Source organism: Muscardinus avellanarius (assembly GCF_963383645.1).
Source record: "Muscardinus avellanarius genome assembly, chromosome: 9".
In the NCBI taxonomy this organism is placed as follows: Eukaryota; Metazoa; Chordata; class Mammalia; order Rodentia; family Gliridae; genus Muscardinus; species Muscardinus avellanarius.
The window spans coordinates 60,229,204-60,250,576 of record NC_137795.1 but is presented as its reverse complement, the minus strand read 5'-3'; the positions used below and the strand labels follow the sequence as shown (position 1 = coordinate 60,250,576).

General features: G+C 35.7%; 2 protein-coding genes across 2 annotated transcripts in view; one reads left to right on the top strand and one right to left on the bottom strand.

Annotated features, from left to right (window-relative positions):
• Positions 1-21,373, bottom strand: part of ZNF804B (zinc finger protein 804B) — a gene marked incomplete at both ends in the record, with an annotated part of 579,557 nt that overhangs the window by 523,086 nt on the left and 35,098 nt on the right. The window lies entirely within an intron of this gene.
• On the top strand, positions 14,065-14,826 carry TEX47 (testis expressed 47; the record flags this gene model as incomplete). The annotated part of the gene is made up of 1 exon (XM_080700831.1): positions 14,065-14,826. One exon carries the CDS (start codon positions 14,065-14,067, stop codon positions 14,824-14,826), a length of 762 nt encoding a protein of 253 aa, XP_080556957.1.

The window sequence follows — 21,373 nt, the reverse complement described above, 5'->3', positions numbered from 1 at the left end:
TATCCAAACAGGAAAGAGTGATGTCACTACAGGTTTTAAGGTCGCCATCTTAGCCAACTCAAGCTGTAGGTGCCAGGATTTCAGCTGGATTGCTGACTGGGTTGTTGTCAGCGCCAGTTAGAGTCACCTTGTTTCAGAGAAGTGGCTTCATGGCTGGTCATGCTCCATAAATATCCCTGAGTCCAGTTGGCAGAAAAATAGGTTTATGGGAAGCCAGCTTTGAAGGAAGATAGAAGAGACTTTTTTGTCTGAAATTTCCATCTTAGGGAGGCTTGTGGGCAAGGAAAGCTTTTATAAGAGAAGGCAGAGTAGGACAAAAGGCAGGAAATATACATATGTAGATTTAGTCAGACTGTGCTAGACAAAGAAGAAACCTGCCCCTGTGTGTCTGGCTAAGGCAGGGGAAAGTTTTTATTCTCTGCATGAGGAAGTTAAGAAGTTAAAACAATTTGGAGCCTTTAATTTTAAAAGCAGTCTGTTTCAACCTCAAGCCCAACCTCTATAAAAGGAACTTCAAGAATTACCAAGGACTGAGTTTATAACTTAGAAACCACACAGCCCCTATTCCAGTTTTACTTATTATAGCCTTACCCAAGTTTACTTATTTCTTTGTTTTTGATCCTGAGGATTGAACCCAGGCACATTCTACCTCTGAGCTACACCCTGGCCTTTTTTTTTTTTTAAAGGTTCTTGCTAAGTTGCTGAGGCTTGTCCTTGAACCTGTGATCTGTCTCAGCCTTCCAAGTACAGGGTATGGGCATGTGCCACCGCACCTGGCCCTAACTTAACTAAGGCTAATTTTTATCTTGCCAGCTCCTGTAGCATTTAATTGAACCCAGTATGTTGAGCTGCAGCTTCATTCAATTTTAACCCCTTTTACGTTTTTTCTTTCCATTAGGACTACAAATATATATTTCCATATATTATATATAATAATATATTTTGAATACTTTGTAATCTACATATTCTATATTATATACTGAGTATTCTATATACAATTCTCTATGTATGTTTTGATAGGACTACTTGAATTTTAGATATCTTTCACAGATTATAGTAACAATGTCCATAATACTTCTACTGAGGAATAATCATGTGCACGTGTATATTTGTTAGACATAACATGGGAAAGAGACGATAGTTAAACAAACCATAATAAACCCTTCAGTTTGGAGATAAGGAAATCTCACTTTCTAGCTACCCCTCCTATACCCCAACTTGGTAACAATAATAAAGCTTAAGAGATAATAAGTTCTACCCTTCCTCTCTTCTTCCTTTCTCCTTCTCTCCCCACTTTCTTCCTCCCTCTCTCTTCTTTCCTTCCTTCCAGACCACTTTTTCAATCCACTTTCCAGGAGAGGGGAAGGAAGAGATCATACATCTAAGAGCCCGCGCAGCTGCCTGGCCCTGATTGGTGCTGTGTTGGTGCCTGGCAGCAGTGGGCCTGCCACCCCTGGGCCACACTACAGCAGGCACCTGAAGCCCAGGCAAGTGGCAGCTTGTTGGAGCCTTTGAATCTCAGTGGTAGGAACTCTATTGACCAATAGAGTTAAAACTTCTACCTTATATTTAAAATATTTTGTTTATACCCTCCTGAAGAGAAAGATAGAATAGGTTTTAAACTGCTCAAGAATTTGCTTTGGAGACAATTATTTGCTGACTCTCTATCCCAAAATAACATTGAAAAATCTGCAAAGCAGTCCATACTCTTACAAATGAGTTGCACCTCGAGATCCTTCATATTGTATAGCTCTCTCCAATATAACAAAGCTGCTGTTTTATCAGTGCTATGAATAAAAAGACACTGACATCCAACACCAAGATTATCATCTACCTACTGAGAAAAATGATTAATTTAAGATAAACAGATGCTGTTTCCAACACACTGATTGGATTTTTCAGATACTGCTGCAGCAGCACTCCCTGGATTTGGAGGGTATAGAGTATTCAAAGGGATTATTCTTTTCACTCCAGTGACACAAAGCAGTCAAGATTTAATCTAGCTCTTCTGTATTGGCTGCTCAAATTTTATTTCAGTTTATCATCACCCTACCAATACAAAATTCTTCCTTTTTAATTTTATTTTTATAACAATTTTTTCTGCTTTTACTCCTTATTTATATACTTCATTAGAAGAAAATCGCCTACCTATAAACTATGACAGTAAAATTATTCCACTTAAATCAGTAAGTCAAAATAGAAAGTCACAATCATAGTCATATGTTTTTTCAAAATTTGTAGAACACAACTATGCTTTAGTTTTCCCCGAAAAGTCTACTTTTTTGTAATGGTTAGTTTTTTAAAAGTAAAGTTTAAAAGTTGTCTTCAGTCAAAAAAATATTGATTGCTTTTTAAGTCACAAAATATTGACTATTCTTTAAGTCACAAATAGATTTTTGAAAGTAGAGAAGATATACACTAGGCCAGAGACTTGCACTTGCATCCTGATATAATAACATGACAAAGAAAAATTTATCTTTTTTTATGAGGCCTAGGACGTAGAGAATGACCTTATTTTAAAAACATGTAAAATTAACCTGTTTCTAAAATAGATCACTGGAAGCAAATTTCTACCAACTAAGGATGAGTCACTGAGCACAGTATACAACTTTGGTCTCAATATCTACAAAGGCCTTAAATATCACCATTCACAACTGAGCCTGGGAATCCAAAATAGACGTTGGTCAAGAGTCAAAGCTTAAAAGTTTGTTTTCTTACTATGGTATCGACTCACTATTAAAAAATCTCAAGTATAATCACACACACACACACACACACACACACACACACACACACACAAATTAAATATTGGGTAAAATATTTTGAGGAATAGATGAGAGATTTAACCCTCCAAGCCAGGCTGTTTTTTGTACCATTTAAAGGGTTCCATAAAACTCCCAGGTAGGAAAACGTGTGTGTGTGTGTGTGTGTGTGTGTGTGTGTGTGTGTGTATGTGTGTGTGTGTGATGCTGGGAATTCAACCCAAGGGCATTTTATCTCCAAGGTACATCTCTAGTCCTATTTTTTTAAACTGGGTCTCCCTAAGTTGATGAGAACCTCACTGAGTAGCTGAAACTGCTTTTGAACCTATGATACTCCTCACTCAGCCTTTTAAGTACTAGGGTTACAAGTGGGTGCCACCACACCAGCTAAAAGCTACCTTCTATCTTCAGCTTTGCTTATGATAAGAACTGTTACTCTGCCCTTCCATCAAACTATAACCAAAATGTATGAACTCTCTCAAAGAAGCCTTAATATAAATTATAATAATACATAAAATCACAAGTTGTTTGGTTGAATGAGTTGACAATTTTAAGGAATGGGTGATCAGGATGATCTTAATATTTGACTTTGAAACCCATTAAACATTATTTTGCGTATTTTGATTTAATGGTTATGTTTTTATTCACATATATGATTAATAGTTATACTTCTCTAGACATACCATAACTGAACAGCAAAAGTGATATAGCTAATTGAAAATTTAAAAGTTCAGCAAAAATATATCTGCATAGAAATCATAATTTTTTTTGGTGGTGGTACTGGGGTTCCTGGAAACCCATCTACCTCTGGGCTACACTCCCAGACCTATTTTTTTTAATACTTTTTAAATTTGGAAACAGGGTCTCTTCAGCCAGCGCGGCTGGCTTCGAACCTGCGCGATCCTCCTGTCTCCGCCTCCCAAGCCCAGGGATTACAAGCGTGCGCCACCATGCCCGGCTAGAAATTATAATTAATTTTATCAACTAAATCATTGAGTTAGATGTTAAGATCTTTTAGTTAGTTTAGGCACTGTCTTATAAAGTATGACACTTAAAACCCCTCATGGTTAAAAGAATCACAAAGTGATTATCTACATTTCAGCACACAAAGCAGGCCAAGATATCTTTCCTAGAATTCTCCTTCTCCTAGAACATGTATTAAAATTGCATTGGTTTCTATGAGAAGAGCCTGTTATTGAGAAAAGGAACGAGAGTGACAGATGAGTCATGGGCCAGGTAGATGTTCATGCATCCTTGGCAGGAGCCGGCGCTGAAACATGAGAATAAAGGACAGATGCCCACACTCCTCCAGGGTGATGTCTCTTACACCCCTGGGAAAACATCTACCTCATGAAGCAGTCACTACCATAAACAATATAACCAGCTTATGGTTTCATTTGTACTACACAAAAAAGAGCGTACCTTATCATTACAAATATTCCAAGAGTGAGATTTGGTCTCTCACAAGGCTCTTACCTGTCCACAACTACTAATGTTGGTAGGTATGGTTTCTAAAGAAATATGGAATTGGCTGCATTAGAATATGCAAGAGGGCTTTAAATTTTATGTAGACTGGAATAGGTATAGAATGATGAAGGTTTGTTGGATAAATTATTTTAAAAATCTTTCATTGTCTAAGACACAGCCAATCTTTTTTTTTTTTTTTTTTTTTTTTTGGTGGTGGTACTGGGGTTCCTGGAAGCCCTTCTACCTCCGGGCTACACTCCCAGACCTATTTTTACATTTTTATTTGGAAACAGGGTCTCCTAAGCCAGCACGCGGGGCTGGCTTCGAACCTACCTGTGCGATCCTCCTGTTTCTGCCTCCCAAGCGCAGGGATTACAAGCGTGCGCCATCACGCCCGGCAGACACAGCCAATCTTTAAAAAAGATTTCACTGATGTTTGTCATAAGTGTGCTGCTCTAGCTGAATGGGATAAATTGGTCTGGATACTTAAATTTTGATTGGTGTCACTCTTACTTTGAAAAAAAAAAGTACATTTTATAGTTCTAAATTCTAGTCCAAATTCTCATTGTGCATTCAGAATATAATAGTATTTTAGCAGGCATTTCTGACTGTAGGATTTTTGCCTTCCCAAAGGTTCTGAATATAGTTATTAACCTACTCACCATTAACCAAAGACCCCTCATATATTGCTTTTGCTGAAAACACTGAATGGTTCTCTATTGAGCATTATACAATCGAATTCCTTTAACTGATTTTTTAATAGCTCTGGTACCACTTTAGTTACTAAAACATCTATCATATATCCTGAAAAGTACTCTTCTGAGAGGTTATCATTTCTGTTTTGGTATTTCACTTACATATGTTTTTGTCAACTTTGCTCTAAGCTAAGAAACTTGAGGACAGTGATATCCCTGAGTCTCTTTGTGTCATTTCCCTTAGCTGCCAAGGGGTTATGTTTCGTTGCAGGGGCATGGGGGAGCTGCTACGTTTCCTTCCAAATCTAAACTAATAGTAGTTCAATTTCCTCCATTATGTACAACAATTAATGGATGTTAAGTCAAAAGGAAGCACCAAAATAGATATTAATTTATCAACGCATTTTAGAATAAATTATTTAGACCAGAGTAGATACTTGTATTGAAGTTGCAAAGACATTACTCCAACATAATCACCTTTGTATATGTAAATTAACTTTGCTATTACTCAAAGATTTCAGGTCATGAAAATCTAAATTAAGATTTATTGTGTTTATGCACCTGATTTAATGTGCATGAGTATGTTAGTAAGTCTTGTCTCTTTACAGAGCTTCTGTCTGCCACAGAAGCAGAAAAACAAAAAGGTAAGAAAGGAAAAAAGTAATACAGTCTAGAGTAGTGATATTTGTAGTCTCCAAAATCTCTATATAATAGTGATGGTCTTGAAGTATTTTTAAACTATACAATACAGCATTCTATTTTCTGACACCATTCTGGCTAGACAAAGTAATCATTTAGATAAACCTCAAGCATGCTAGTTTTTAATAGAGAAAAAGCTAGGATCACTGGGGCATAATTACCTGTAATCTTCCTCCTCTTACAATTTACTATCAGAATGCTTTTATATTTCTTACTACAGAGTGTTTGGGAAAAGTGGTCTACTCCCTGGCCACTTTTTCTACATCAACTCACTTAAGTTATAACCATTTTTTGAATGTCCTTTTTTTAAGTTACCCTAGAAGCTTGAAATTGACACTAATGCAAGGTCACCCCAATCCTTCAGCTTTTTGACCCTTCCTTTACAATATGACCACAACCAACCGCTTTGAAACCTCTCTTCTCTCTTCTGTATTGACCTTCATGAATCTGTTTCCTTAATTCCCTGGCTGTCCCTAATGCGTGGCTATCTTTTTTACTACCTCATATTGGCCTGCTTCCTAAAATTAGGTGTTTCACAAGACACACTTCTCCACCCCCATCCTTTCTTTTGCTATCTCACGACCACATTGGTTCCCATGGTTTCAGTTCCTCCTTCAATACAACGATTAGATTTGCATCACAAGTCTAGACTTCAGATCTCCAGATTCTCAGTTGCATTTATACCTGGATGTTTCCATGACAACTCCAACATAATTTGTACAAACTATTTTTTCTCTAAATCTGGTCCTTTTCCTATAGTCTCCATTTTTTTAAAAAACAATCTTAGTTCTGCTAATGATGAACAAATCCTCAGAGTCATCTCTAAGTTCTTGCATACCTCACCACTCACATCCTGTTGATCAACTTTGTATGCCTTCATGATAGCTGTATATCTCTTTCAGTCCTTGCCACTGTCTTAGTTCAGACTTAAACTGCACAACTGGACTAAATCTCTAAAGGCTCATCTTTCTCTCAGTAGTATTCAGAAGCTTATGAGATTCCCTGGACTGTGTTCTGGTAAGTGTTGGACCTCCCATTTCTGAGTGCTTCCTGTCTTGCTTTTTAGTTAGTAAACCTGGATTTCATTGAGTTATTTTTCTCTTTCAGTCTAGTACATGATCCATCATTTTGCAAAATCTCCCCATTAAGGGGCTCTGAAGCTATACTATGCCAGACACAAATAGAATTAATGACACGTGGATCACTTTTAACAAACCAACACAATAGTTATACCTTGTTTAACCTCATTTTTTTTCTAAGTAGAATATATACACTTGGAAATTTTAGAAAATACAACAAAACAAATATCATTTTCAAATTACAATAATATTAGCATTTGTCTAGATTTTCTTTTATTCTAGTTTCTATGCCCTTGTTAAATAAAATTTAATCACATGCTATATATAATTTTGTACATTATTTGTTTTACGTAATAACTTTGTCCATGCTTCTAAACTAGTCTTCAAAAACAATTTCAGGAAACATCATAATATAATATAATTAATTTATGTAATAATTTTTCAAAAATCCTATAATTCCTACAATAATCATCTTTACATTCTAATGTTTCTCAGTAATTTTATTTCTTTATCATAGGTACCCTGATGAAGTGTTACATAGTTAAAGAGTAGAAAAATGTTAAGCTCACTATTCATACTGTCAAATTACTTTCCAAAAAAGTTGAGTCAGTTTGCTTTCCAAATAGCAGAACATAAAAACACTCATTTGTCAGGAGTGAAATTCTTAAAAAGATTCTGGGTACTTCTTTTTTTTTTTTTATTTCCAATCCCCTTGCTCTTCAAAGGTAACTTCCTAAATCACAATACTGATTACAGGCACTCAAAAAATTCTAGTGTTTCTCTACTATCCAGAGAGTATAATTCAAAGCTCTGAGTATGTCATTTGAGTCCTCCACAAACTGCTCCTAACTTGATTTCTTCTCCTTTCCCACTCCTCCCTTCTTCTTATCCAACACCTAGGACAGCAATTCTACTTCTGACTACACTTAGAATTACCAGGAGAAGCCTTCACAACTTGTAAATAGAGAAGGTTATTTTGTCTCACAGTTTTGGAGGCTTCAATCTATAGTGAGTCAGCCAAGTTGCTTGTGGCCTGTGAGAAGGCAGCACTCCAGGTGTATGTGGTAGAGCAAGCTGCTTACCTCATGGCAGCCAGTAAACAAAGAGACAGGACAAGGAGAGACAGGGGCCCCAGTATCCCCTTCAATGGCCTGTCTGCAATTACCATAAACTCCATGTAGACCCTACCTCTTACCTTTAGTAACTGATTTTTTTCGGTGTGCTTTGCTAACTCAAATATAGTTTGTCTTTTTAGTAGTTTATTGTATGTCTTCCTAGAAAAGATTCTACCCAAGTTATTGGCCATTTTCTCTTAGGCTTATGATTTAACTATGTTGAAATACAATTAAAATTAAAGGAAGTGATTCAGAGAGTTTGTTTCTCTAGTATAAAATCACAAGTAAAAGGTTAAAGAGGATGCCATATTATAGATAGAAAATAATTTAGTAACACAATCCTCTATTTCTAAAGGAATGAATTCAATAAATATTCAGAAATCCAGTTCCAAATATCATTCCTTTGAAGGCCATGCTCAAATGAGAACTCTTCACCAAGCTTCCCCAAAAAACCCAGTTTCCAGCCAGGCAATAGAACATGACTACAATCCCAGTACTTGGGAGACTGAGACAGGAGGATCACAATTTGTAGGACAGCCTCAGCAACTTAGCAAGACTCTCAACAATCTAGCAAGACTCTGCTTCAAAAAATAAAAAAGGGCTGGGAATGTAATTCTGAGCTAGAATGCTCCTGGGTTTAATTCCCAGTAACACACACACACACACACACACACACACGAAACTCAGTGATGTTTCTGAAACGTGATGTTTCTGAAGCACCAGAAATCATTTTCATAGTTTTTATATTTTTTTCTTCCCTGTTTTAAGAACATCTCAGATTTACGAAGATTTCATCAACCCCATTCAACTCCCAATTCCTGAAATTAGGGGCCATTATTAATATGTTTATATTTTCAGGAGTCTATAATATTACCTGGCACAAAAAAAGTGTCAATAAGTCTGAGGTAAATGAGTAGTTAATGACAGAAGATAGAATTTTGTTGAATCACGAATATAAAGTAGAAAATTTCCCTAAGTTTTCTTTATCCAAACCATAAGTATCCTCATTTCCAGAAAAGTGATTATGCCATAAATGAGGGATGAGTAGCCCTGTAATAACTGGTAGGGAGATAGGATCCTGCACCCCATTTTTACTGTAGGTAGACAAAAGAGAGAGGCTGATAAGAGAAAATTTGAATAGTATACAAAATACTTAACTACTGCATACCTAGTTTTATACTCTATAAATTGTGAACAAATATCTGTCTAGCTTATAGAGTTATTACAAAGATTAAATAAATGCATGTAAACGTATCTTGTGTATTATATGTGGTAAATTCTCATTATATTAAAATATTTTAATTCTTTCTAGCTGTCCTATCTATCTTACAAAGTCAAAAGGACTTTGGAAGTTTAATTATGCAGATACATTTGGTTCTGGACAACAAAATCAGAGTGTAAAGTAGATAGAAAATAATAAGGTATACTGTTTGGAATGAGTTACAAGTATATGATCTGTATTTATGTGAAACAAGTTGGATGACAAGTGTGGATAGGTAGAACAATTGAAAAAGCATGTGTATCATAAGTCTCTATTCAGGTTTGTGACTTATAGGTGGCATGAACTTAAAACTTGAATAGCTACTCTTAACAAATATCTCTGGGTGAAATATGAATGCCCTTTATTCAGATCAATAGACAGAAGTTTCTGTCTGAGTCACCATCTGAGGGTAAATAAATGGACCTCAATAGATGGAACACAAACACTGTGGCACCTGGGAACTCAAATTCTGAGTGTCTTTGAAACAATAGTGTTCAATTGTAATTGCATATACCAATCAATCAAAAACTGTCCAAACCACATGTTAGTTCTATTCCTAACTGGTCAGAACTTTACTCTTGACACTTAGTATGATTAATGAAAGGCAATAATACAATGTAAGTGCCCCTTCAACCTTTCAGAGAGTCATGAAACTAAAATTTGGAGGAAACAACCCAACAACAAAAACTCCACTGAGAAATACAAAAGTAGATCAAGAAAATAGGATAAAGATATTGATAAAAAAACTATTATGATAGAACTATTGTTTCTGAATGCATTAGGTTGAGCCACACAAAATTACTATAATCTGACCATTACTAATTTATAGGAATGACAATCCATGTATTTTATAATCTAACACCAATTAGGCTTGTTAAGAAATTATTAACTTAAAAAGGATTGGCTTAGTTTACATTGTATCTTTAATATTTTTATAGTTTTGGGATATCATTCTTATATTAGGTTTATATTTAAAGAAACAAGATGTGTGAAAGAAAAGAAAAACAAAAGGCACATGTGATGGAGAAACGTCAGCCTTAAAGTCCTTTTAATAGGAGCAAGAATCCAGAAAGAAACATGTAAGCAGCAGGGAGATGATGCATTGATCACAGAAGGAAGCTACGATTTAGGAGGAGGAGGAAGGCAGCAACACTGCATTGACAGTAGAAATTGAAATCTTAAAAAGCAAATTTGAAGAAGCAAGACAGGTTAGCCAGAACTTGAGGAGAGAGGGCAAAAGTAAGAGAAAAGAAAAGAACCATTAAATAGTTTTGATTATTTATCTCAAGACTAGGGAACTCAAGAAAACAGTTGGACTATGACAGATTAGTTAAAAATCTTGTTCAAAGCCCAGCATGGTAGCACATGCTTGTAATCCCAGAATTTGGGAGTCTTAGGCAGGAGGATGGTGGTTTGCAGCCAGCCTCTGCAACTAAGTGAGACCTTGTTACAAAATAAAGAATTAAAAATAGGGCTGTGAATATAGGTCAGATGTAGAGTTCCCCTGGAGTACCACACAAAAAAATGTTGCTCAAAACTCTATTGTACATTATCCACTCTCAGTTATATTTTGGAGAAATATAATTATAATTAGAATATAAATATACATAGACATATATAGTTAATAAGAATCTGAGCCAAGACAATATATTCTGCAGTTAATTTTACCTTGAATGATAGTGCCTGGCTGAGTTTGGAAGAACACTGTGCTGTGTAATCAATGGTCTTATGAAAAGGAAGAATCTTACCTGTAGACAAAAAGTTAACTCAAGTTCATGCATTCAGAAAGGGTTTCTTGGTAGCAATGCCATGCAAATGCTTTTAAATACTTAGTCAATATTACTATTTAGTAGCAAACCATTTTATCACATGTCTTCAGATTCTCTCTGGTCTAATCTATTACTAGGAATTAGGAATAAGCACCAGAAATCACTCTGGATCTGGTAAAGGCAGACACTCCCTCTCCTGGTGGTGCACGATGAAAGGAAAGCAGCAAGCAAGAAGTTGAAAAAATCAGTATTATTTTCAACTTTTTGAATCAGATGCATCACAAAGGCTTACTGTTGCATACTCTTAGCTGAATTTGGAGGGTAGAGAAATCTAGAGCAATATTCAGGGTTGAAGACTTTTATTATGATCCAAGTAAAGAGTGAGGACTGTGAAGAAAATATTGAAAATCAAGAATTCAAAATTCATTTCAAAGTGAATAAAATAAGTAAGAATGGAATTGGAGTTTCATTTAAGGAAAGAAGTCTTGTAAATAAGTGACTAGACATAAGAACTTAGGAGTCTTCTTTGAAGATAAAATTCTGGAATAGGCTCACTTTTTTTTTTTCATCTTTGTCAACCCCAACCAACTAGTTTTGCCTGCCTTGAACCTTTAGTTTGAGACAGCTGGCCTCTCCAGGAAATCTCTGTAGTTGATCTACAGTGTTAACCATGCAATCTACAGGCAAAGTAGCATCAAGGACTACCCACATGGTCTCAAACAGAGAAATATAAATGGTGTGGAGCTACAAGGCAAGAAAGTACAGTGGGAGAGCTATATGAGCACAAAGACTCAGCATGGCCTAGACCTAAGGTGGAAAGGAATTGGGCTAGGCCACAAATAGAACTTGGAAAGCAATTCAGTGAAGTACTGTACTATAGGAACCAGAAGAGGAGAGAATGCCATAATAAGGTTTGTGGTCAACATGGGTTCATTCTGAAAAGCCTTAAGCATAAGAATGAGAACAACCCTGAGACTACGGATGACAAGGTTAATACCTAGGGAAGGATCATGATATTTTAGGAAGTTATGAAGTAAATCACAGTAAGGAATTATAGTCAATTTCATCACACAATTAAAGAATTATTAAATCACCTCTCAGCCTCCACTTTCTAGGATAATTTATCACTGTATATTATTAAAATCAGGTCATTAGTTTGAATAATGCAAACTCATGAGAAAAAAATAATTTTAGTTTAATTTTTTAAATTAATTATTTTCAAGCCGGGCATGGTGGCGCATGCTTGTAATCCCAGCTTTTGGGAGGCTGAGACAGGAGGATCGCAGTTCACAGACAGCCTTAGCTACTTAGTGAGGCCACCTGCAAGTCAGTGAGACCCTGTCTCAAAAAGTAAAGAATCTCTGGACGTGGTGGCATATGCACGCTTGTAATCCCGGTGCTTGGGAGGCAGAGACAGGAGGATTGCACAGGTTCGAAGACAGCCACACTGGCTTAAGAGACCCTGTTTCCAAATTTAAAAAGTACAAATATATAGGTCTGGGAGTGTAGCCCGGAAGTAGCAAGGCTTCCAGGAACCCCAGTACCAAAAAAAAAAAGTAAAGAATCAAAACTAGGGCTGGGGGTGTATCTTGGAGGTAGAATGTTCCTGGGTTCAATCCCCAGTACCACAAAAATAAATAAATATATAAATAAATAAATAAAATGTTAAGAGATATTTATTCTTTTCTAAAATAACTTAAACTCACTTAAGTACCCCAAATCCTATTGTAGAACTTTCTTAAAATATATTCATCATTACACAAATTCAGTTATGTGTTCTTAAGACTCTTTACTGCAACTCTTTAAGCTCAACAATGATCTTTTTTAGTTACCAAAATGAAAAAAAAAATACCCAGATCTACCAGCTGTCTGACTTACAAATGTACCTCACTAACAAAAAGCCATTCAGGCAAAGAAGTCCTCATTTCCTCTAAAGCAGTGTTGATGTATACACTGATATACCTTTGTTCAATTAGGAGATGGAAGTTGCTTGTGTATACTGGCCCTTTAATGTCACTGACCTCTGGGCTCATTAACACCTTGTGGAAGTTGGAACCCAGGAGCTGAGAGAAGAGAAGAGAGGGGAGGGGAGCTGGCAGTTGGAAGCAAGATGGAGGACAAACCAGCCTGGCCTTAACACAGGTAAGTGGCTGACCACTTGAAGAACGAAAGAAATAGTTTCTTAGGGAACAGCAGGGTGGATTGGCACTTTTAAGGAAGATTAAATTATAGTCATAGGATATTTTTACTAAAACCTTTAAAATTTTACTTATAAGAGGAAAAAACTCAAAAAACAAATTTGTTTCTTGAAAGTTTACCTTTATCGAAGTAACTTTATTAACTTTTAGTGTCCAAAGTATAGGTTAAATCAGTTAATTAGAACACAGTGCACTCTTTGATTTTTAAATTTTCTATAGTCCAACTAAACTTATAAGTTGGAGGAATTATCATAAAAATTCCATTAAAAGATTTTTTTGCCAGGTGTCGTGGTAGAGGCTTGCAATCCCAGCAGTTGGGAAGCTGAGACAAGAGGATATAGGTTTGTGTCCAGCCTCTGCAACTTACTTAGCCCTTCCCAACCTAGTGAGACCCTTTTTCAAAATAAAGAATAAAAACCAGGAATGGGAAATAATTCAGAGTTAGAAAGCCCAGGTTCAATCCCCAGTACTCCAAAATAAATAAAACAAAAAAAAAAATAAATAACAAAGGATAATCTGTAATCATCATTACATTTGGAGAGATTTTTCCTCCCTTGGATATGATAATTGCTTCATTGTAAACTTAAAAAGTATCTCAGGCCTGGAGTGGTGGCGCACACTTGTAATCCCCATGCTTGGGAGGCAGAGACAGGAGAATCACACAGGTTCGAAGCCAGCCTCACTGGCTTAAGAAACCCTGTTTACAAATAAAAGTATAATATAGTTCTGGGAGTGTAGCCCAGAGGTTTCCAGGAACCCCAGTACCACCAAAAAAAAAAAAAAAGTATTTTTACAGTTGGAATTTGTATGTGACATTCAATTTCATTTCTAAGACATTATTCATTGGTATCACTGGGAAGAGATCTTGATATTCAGTAATATTTGGCAAACTGTTTACTCTTCTTTTTGTCAGAAGAAATTTCAAAATAAGAGTTCATCGCTAAAGAAGTATCCGGATAATGTAATTATTGTGGTATGCCAAAAATTGGAATCATCTAGAAAACAAAATAAGACTCATCATGTCCATCAGTGGCCATCATCAGAAGGGCAACAAAAAGCCTTTTCCACTGGAATCTCTTCTAATGCCACAAGTTCCCCGTGGCAACTTTTTATACCTCCAGGAAGAAAAGCAAAGAATACAGCTAAAGAAGTTCCTTCTTCATAGGATGTTTCTAGTGGCCACCATACAAGCAAACATAGAGAAAAAAGAAATCGCTGAATATTATGAGCAGACATTCCAGTCCATTTTGAAACACCACCTGGGGGAAGCAGTGACAGGACTGTTGCTCATTTACCCCACTTCCATGCTGCACATCCTTGAGTCCTCCAATGGAACGCTCTTCCAGATTCTTCTAGACTATCTTGAACATGAAAGAAATGACGAGGAATTTTTGATCCAAAACCTGAAAATTATAGTCATTTCTCATAACATCCCAATGAGGATGTTTATGCAATGGCACGTTTCAGTAATAAAAGTGCCAGTTATGTACCTCGATGATGTGACACAATCACAATCCCTAAAAGAGGTCATCACTGATTTTCTCACTCAGACTCATAAATTGGCACTCCATTTTTTTAGGACAGTTAAGGTAGGCACTAAAGGACCAGGTGATAACTTGCACCAAGTTGCACCTGACCTACTCCTCCCAGAACAAATCATAAAGTATTTGGTCAAATCTGAAGAATTAATGGACCCAAACACTTTCATAAGTATGTATAATAAACCCATCCATATCACTTTGGATTCTGAAATAGTATGGCCTGCTCCTTCCTATTTCTAAAACTGAAAGAAATGGTAGTCAGACTCTTAAGGAATTTGTGCTACCTAAAATAAATTATTTCTAAATTTACTTTTTTTCTGGCTTGTTTTTAAAGAAACAATAGCACAATATGCACATAGCATGTGAATATTTTTTTCTATATAATAGGTAAGGATTTACTGGCATTTTCTTCTAATCAATAGTATTTAAAATAAATGTTTTCTTTTTCTTACCTTCACATGAATTGAAGGTATTAGATGCCTCATCTCTTTTTAATATATTTTTTGGTTCATTGTAATTATGCCTCATAATGAGGCTCAGAGTTTAGAAACATACATGCACACAGCACTTGGTATGTCTCCCTCCATATCCCATCCTGCTCCCAGTACATATTATTTTAATGATAACTTCATATGTGTACACAGCATTATTTGACATTATTTCTTCTTCAAGTCTCCTTTTCCCATCCTCACTTCTCTCCCTAAATCCCCTTTCATTATTTTTTTGGCTGCTTTGCTTTTTTTTTTCTTTTTTAAAATATTTTTTGTTGGTGCATTATAGTCATACATCTTAATGGGGTACAAGATGGTTGAGGCATACATGCACACATCACTTAATTAGCCCTTCCTCAACCTCCATTCCATTTCCTCCTCCTCCCTGTTTTCTCATGTTTGGCCTAATTATTGATATGTTTATGAATGTATTTCATGTACATTAGAGAATTTCCCTCTTCTCCCTCTTCCCCCCTTCAGTTAGGTTGCCCCATTTGCTCATCTATGGTTTCTCCTTCCTCATCTAGAATTTCTCCTATGACCACTTTCCCCCCTAGCTTCTGTATATTAGGGAGAACATTTAAATTTCTACTTTTTGTGACAGATTAATCTCACTTAGCATAATGTTCTCCAGTTCTATCAATTTCCCCACAAATGAAGTAATTTTGTTTTTGTTTATGGCTGAGCAAAATTCCATTGTATACATATCCCACAGTTTTGTAATCCATTCATCTGTTGATAGACATCTTGGCTGGCTCCATAGTTTGGCAATGCTGAATTGTGCAGCTATGAACATAGATACACATGCATTAGTTTGGTAGTTTGGTTTCCTTTCTTTTGGGTAGATACCCAGAAGTGGTATTGCTGGATCATATAGTAGATTTGTTCCCATTCTTCTGAGGATGCTCCATACTGTTTTTCAAAGTGATTTCACTAATCTTCAATCCCACTGACAATATATTAGAGTTCCCACTTCTCCAAATCTCATCAGCATTTGTTGTTGTTTATGTTTTGAATGGTTGCCATTCTAGTTGGAGTTAGGTGAAATCTCAGGATAGTTTTGATTTGCATCTCTCTGCTAATGATGTTGAACATTTTTTCATACATTTATTGGCAATTTGAATTTCTTCTTTTGTGAAGTGTCTATTTAGTTCACTTGCCCATTTTTTAAATTTTATGGGTACATTTTAGTCATTCATCTTAATGGGATAAAAGATGGTGGAGACATACATGCTTTGATGGGATTTTTTGTTTTCTTAGCAGTAAGTTTCTTGAGGTCTCTGTTTATATATTAGTCCTCTATCTGAAGAGTATTTGGCAAAAAATTTTCCCATTTTGTTGGCTCTCTATTGAGGTTTTTGATAGTTTCTTTTGCTGTACAGAAGCTCTTCAATTTAATGCAATCCCATGTATGGTTCCTCCTCTTAATTTCTTGTGCTTTGAGGATCTTGTTGAGAAAGATTTTATCTGTGCCTATGTGTTGAAGTGTTGTACCTATGTCCTCTTCAATGAACTTCAAGGTCTCTGGTCTGATTTTCAAGTCTTGGATCCATCTTGAATTGACTCTTGCACAGGGTGAGAAAGCGGGGCTTATTTCCATTTTTCTGCATATGGTTAACCAGTTTTGCTAACACCATATGTTGAAGAGGCTATCTTTTGTCCATTGTATGCTTTGGCCTCTCTATCAAAAATCAATTGGCTGTAAGTATGCAGATTTGTTTCTGAGTTTTCTATTTGCTCCATTGGTCTATGTGTCTGCTTTTGTGCCCTTCTATTATTCTACTGGCATGTCTCCTCACTAATATAAAGTCCTTTTTGTAGCTGGGCCTGGTGGTGCATACCTATAATCCTAGGAGGCTGAGAGAGGAGGATCACAGGTTCAGAGCCAGCCTCAATAACTTAATGAGGCTGTTGTGTTGGCAACTTAGCAAGATCCTCTTAGCAAATACAAATTTTAAGAAAATAGGGCTAGGGGTAGATCAAAGGTATAATGTCCCTTGGGTTCAATCTCCAGCACCACAAAAAAAGTTAAAAAGTTCCTTTTGTTTCTCAAATTATCTCCGACCTTCACAAATGACAAAAAACAAATGACCCTTTACTTTCTGAGACTAATATCACTTAGTTTAATATTCTCTAGTTCTATCCAATTTTCTGCAAATAACATAAGGTTTTTCTGAGTATGGTTGAGTAAAACTCCATTGAATGCATTTGCCATTGTTTCATAATTCATCTATTGAGTAAATTACCTAGAGTAAGTTGAGCTAAATATAAAAATTATATTTTTTCTGATAGTAAATTAAATATGTTAATGTGGCTATGTTTGATAAGTTCATAAGTTCCATCAATTTCATGAAACTATTTAAATTTTTAGTAGAAATTAATGATTAAAAAGGAAAAACTCAGATTCTCATTCCCTCTGCGTAGTGAGCATCCTTCATAACGTAGCCGAAGTATAGTGTTCTGGGGGTGAAACACTTATGAAGACAATCCAACCTAACACTAGAAGCAAGCATTTGTAAAACTCATTATGATGCATGATAAAACATTGTTTGTGGATATGCAAATTAGTGCAACCACTTTTGTGAACAGTATGGAGGATCCTCAGAAGAATGGGAACAAACTTACCATATGACTCATCAATGCCACTTCTGAATATCTATCCAAAAGAAAGGAAACCAAGCTACCAAACTAATGCATGTGTATCTATGTTCATAGCTGCACAATTCAGCATTGCCAAACTATGGAACCAGCCAAGATGTCCATCAACAGACAAATGGATTACAAAACTGTGGGATATGTATACAATGGAATTTTGCTCAGCCATAAAAAAACACAATTAAATCATATACAGGGAAATGGATGGCACTGAAGGACATTATGCTAAATGAGTTTAGTCTGTCACAGAAATAAGAAATCGGGTGCTCTCTCTAGTATGTGAAAGGTAGGGAGAAATGGGCCATAGAAGGAACTCTAGAGGAAGAAGGAGATTCTATAGATAAGCAAATAATGTGACCTGAGGGGATGGGAGGGGGGAAGAGGGAAACTCTCTAATGTAGATGATGTACTTTAACAAACACATCAAAGTCAATCTCTAAGCCAAACATGAGAAGAAGGGAGGGGGAGGAAATGGGGTGAGAATTAGGTAAGGGGTAATTGGGTGATGTGTGTATGTATGTCTCTACCATCTTATATCCCATTAAGAATGCACCAATGACTACAGTGCACCAATAAAAATTTTAAAAAGACAAAAAATAGAATGATATAATGTAATATGATTTCACTAGAAAGCAGTCTTAGAGAACAAGTGAGAGAGGAAACACTGTACCATGCCAGCATTCAAAAAACAAAGACTAATCTTTGAAAATAGTTCTAAAACTTACATACTCTGGCCTATATAACCAAGAATAATGGAACCATTATAAAGCTAAGGAAAACAACGTCTTTTTGAAACGACTAGAAAATACCTTACAGGATGGTATCATATACTTTCATGCAACATTATTTATTGAACACCCTTTTATGACAGACAATTGCCAAGCACTGGGGATATGGCAGGATACTCAGAATCCTGCCATATCCCCAGTGTAAAACTTCCTCCCCACTGTAAAAGTTATTTCTAAATTATTCCACATAAGACAACCAAATTGGTTATTTTCTCTATTTTTTATCAAGCATTTTTTTATAGAAAATGACTAAATGTGTATTGAATCAGATAGAATCTCTTAAGAATGGTGAATTTTGTTTGGAAACATTTTCTAAAGTTAGCTACTTGATAGAAGTGAAGTTTATGGATGAAAATTATATAGGACATACCAAATCATAGTACATTTTATTTTCCAAAAATGCCTACTCCAATATGTCCAATCATACATACTATTTTTATAGCTACTTCAATATATCCAATCAGGTGACACCAATATATCCAATCCTACATGCTCTTTCTACAATGTAAACTTCACATTTCTCCCATTTTCTTTTTATGTGGAGGCTTCTAAATCCCTACTCTTGAACACTGGGTAGACCATTTATTGCCTTGGCCAACAGAGTATAGCAGGAGCAATTCCATGTGACCTCCAAGGCTGAGTCATAAAAATACCGTGCCCTTTGCTCACTTGAATGCAGTCTCCCAGAACCCAAACTCTATGCTATGAGCAACCTAAGCAGTTTTCAAATGGCATTCATAGGCAACAACTGGTATCACCCAGTAGACAGGTAAGTAAGACTTCAGATGATTTCAGACTCTAGCTTTCCAAGTAACCCTGGATTTCAAGTCAGCACAGCTGACACTGTGTGGAATAGAGCTGAACTCTTCCCACTGAGTCCTGCTCAAATAACTGGTATGTGGACAACAGAAGTAACCACTGTTGATTTAAGCTACTTAGTTTTGGGTGGATTATTATGCAACAGCCTGGAAGAATTATGTGTGTGTACATATATATGTGTGTGTGTGTGTGTGTGTGTGTGTGTGTGTGTGTGTGTGTGTGTGTACTATGTACATATGTATGTATACTATTTTCATCATGTATTATTATTCATTTATTTATTGGACATACACTAGTAAACACTTACTGCTTTGCAAATCCAGTACCAGCACAGTGATTGGCCTACCGCATTGCCTAGCATAGATCCTTTATTGATCTATATTTTTCTACTAGAAATACATATAGAATAATATTTTATTAGTCCAAAGAAAACCATTACCAATCAACCATTTCGGAGGAAGCTATGGAATATATCTAAATGATAAGATTGCTGATTTGCTTATCATGCTGTAATTTTTAAAGAATTCATGAAGTCCCAACTCTGAAAATAACTAGAAAATAAACACATAGTGACTATAAACAAAGTTACTTACTTAGTTATTTACTTGTTTTAGTATACACAATAAAATGATTTTTTCAAGTGAAAATTTCCTTGACCAAGTGTAATGTGCATATATGTTCCTATCACTTTATATCACATTATGATATATAATTATAATACACCAATAAATTATTTTAAGATCACTTTAGAAAGATTTATTCTTATACCATAATCAAACCCTTGGTGAAACATTTTATAACTCTTTTAAAGTAACTGAATGAAGGAAGATTATAATGAAAAGGAGCTTAAATATTTTAGTTACATCTAACCTTTGATCATCAAATAATACAAACTCCAACTTGATTAGAAACATTAACATTCAATCTTCATTTGTAGAAATAATTGTTTTTAAACATAAAGCTTACTTTCAAAAGATTTACTGTCACTAACATATTGAAAAGAATAGCACACACTTTGTTAGCTTCCATTGCTGTGACCAAAATGAAACGATTTATTTTGGCTCATGTTCACAGAAATTCAGTCCATGGTATGCTGACTCCATTGCTTTGGGCCTGAGGTGAGGCAGAACATCATAGATAAAAGGTGTGGTGGAAAACAGATGCTCCACTCATGTTGCAGGGAAAGAGAGAGACTGAATGTACAAAGGGACTGGGATAAAGGACACCTCTCTAGGATATGTGTCTGGTGGCCTGCTTCCTTCAATGAGGCTCTACCTCCTGTGGTTTCTACCACCTTCCAATAACCCATCCTAAATTTTATTCCATCAAGTGGATTAATAAGCAGATGAGGTGAGAGTCTCTTGATCCAATAGTTTCCTACAAGCACTGCCTCTGAACATTGCTGTTTGGGAGCCAATGCTTTGGTCTTTGGAGGCCTTAAGGGACATTTCAGGTTGACACCATAACGTACTGCCTCAAAGGTGAAGCACAGATTGTTATCAGTAGCATATGAATTATTAAGTTAAGTGTGTAGCTTACTAATAAAATGTGTAAAGGAGATTCATTTAATTGGGTAAATTGCGAGTATATTTGATGAAATCCAGAATATTCTATACAGACCTTGCAAATATAGTTTAGATTGATAAAGCCCCAAAATGTGAATTATTAAGCCTTAGAAAAACTCATAAGGTAATTTTAACTCAATAAAGTTGTGCTTCTCTTAGAACAAAACATTAAGTAAGGCAAGAATACAGAAGTTAACCCAATCACAATACAAGTACTTAACATATAACCATATAACATATCATATTCACATAACAGTAAACATATAACATATATTCATATATAAATTTATGAGTATATAACATTCATAGTATGGCCAGCAGCAGTCTAATCGTTTGAGTTTTTGTGTATACTTTATATTAAACTGCCCTGTTGATAATCTATGCCTGCTTCAGAGTTGACTGATGACTTTCAGAAAAATGATGGGCTTCTTGAAGAATAAATAAAATAATATTTGAAAAGAAAAACTAC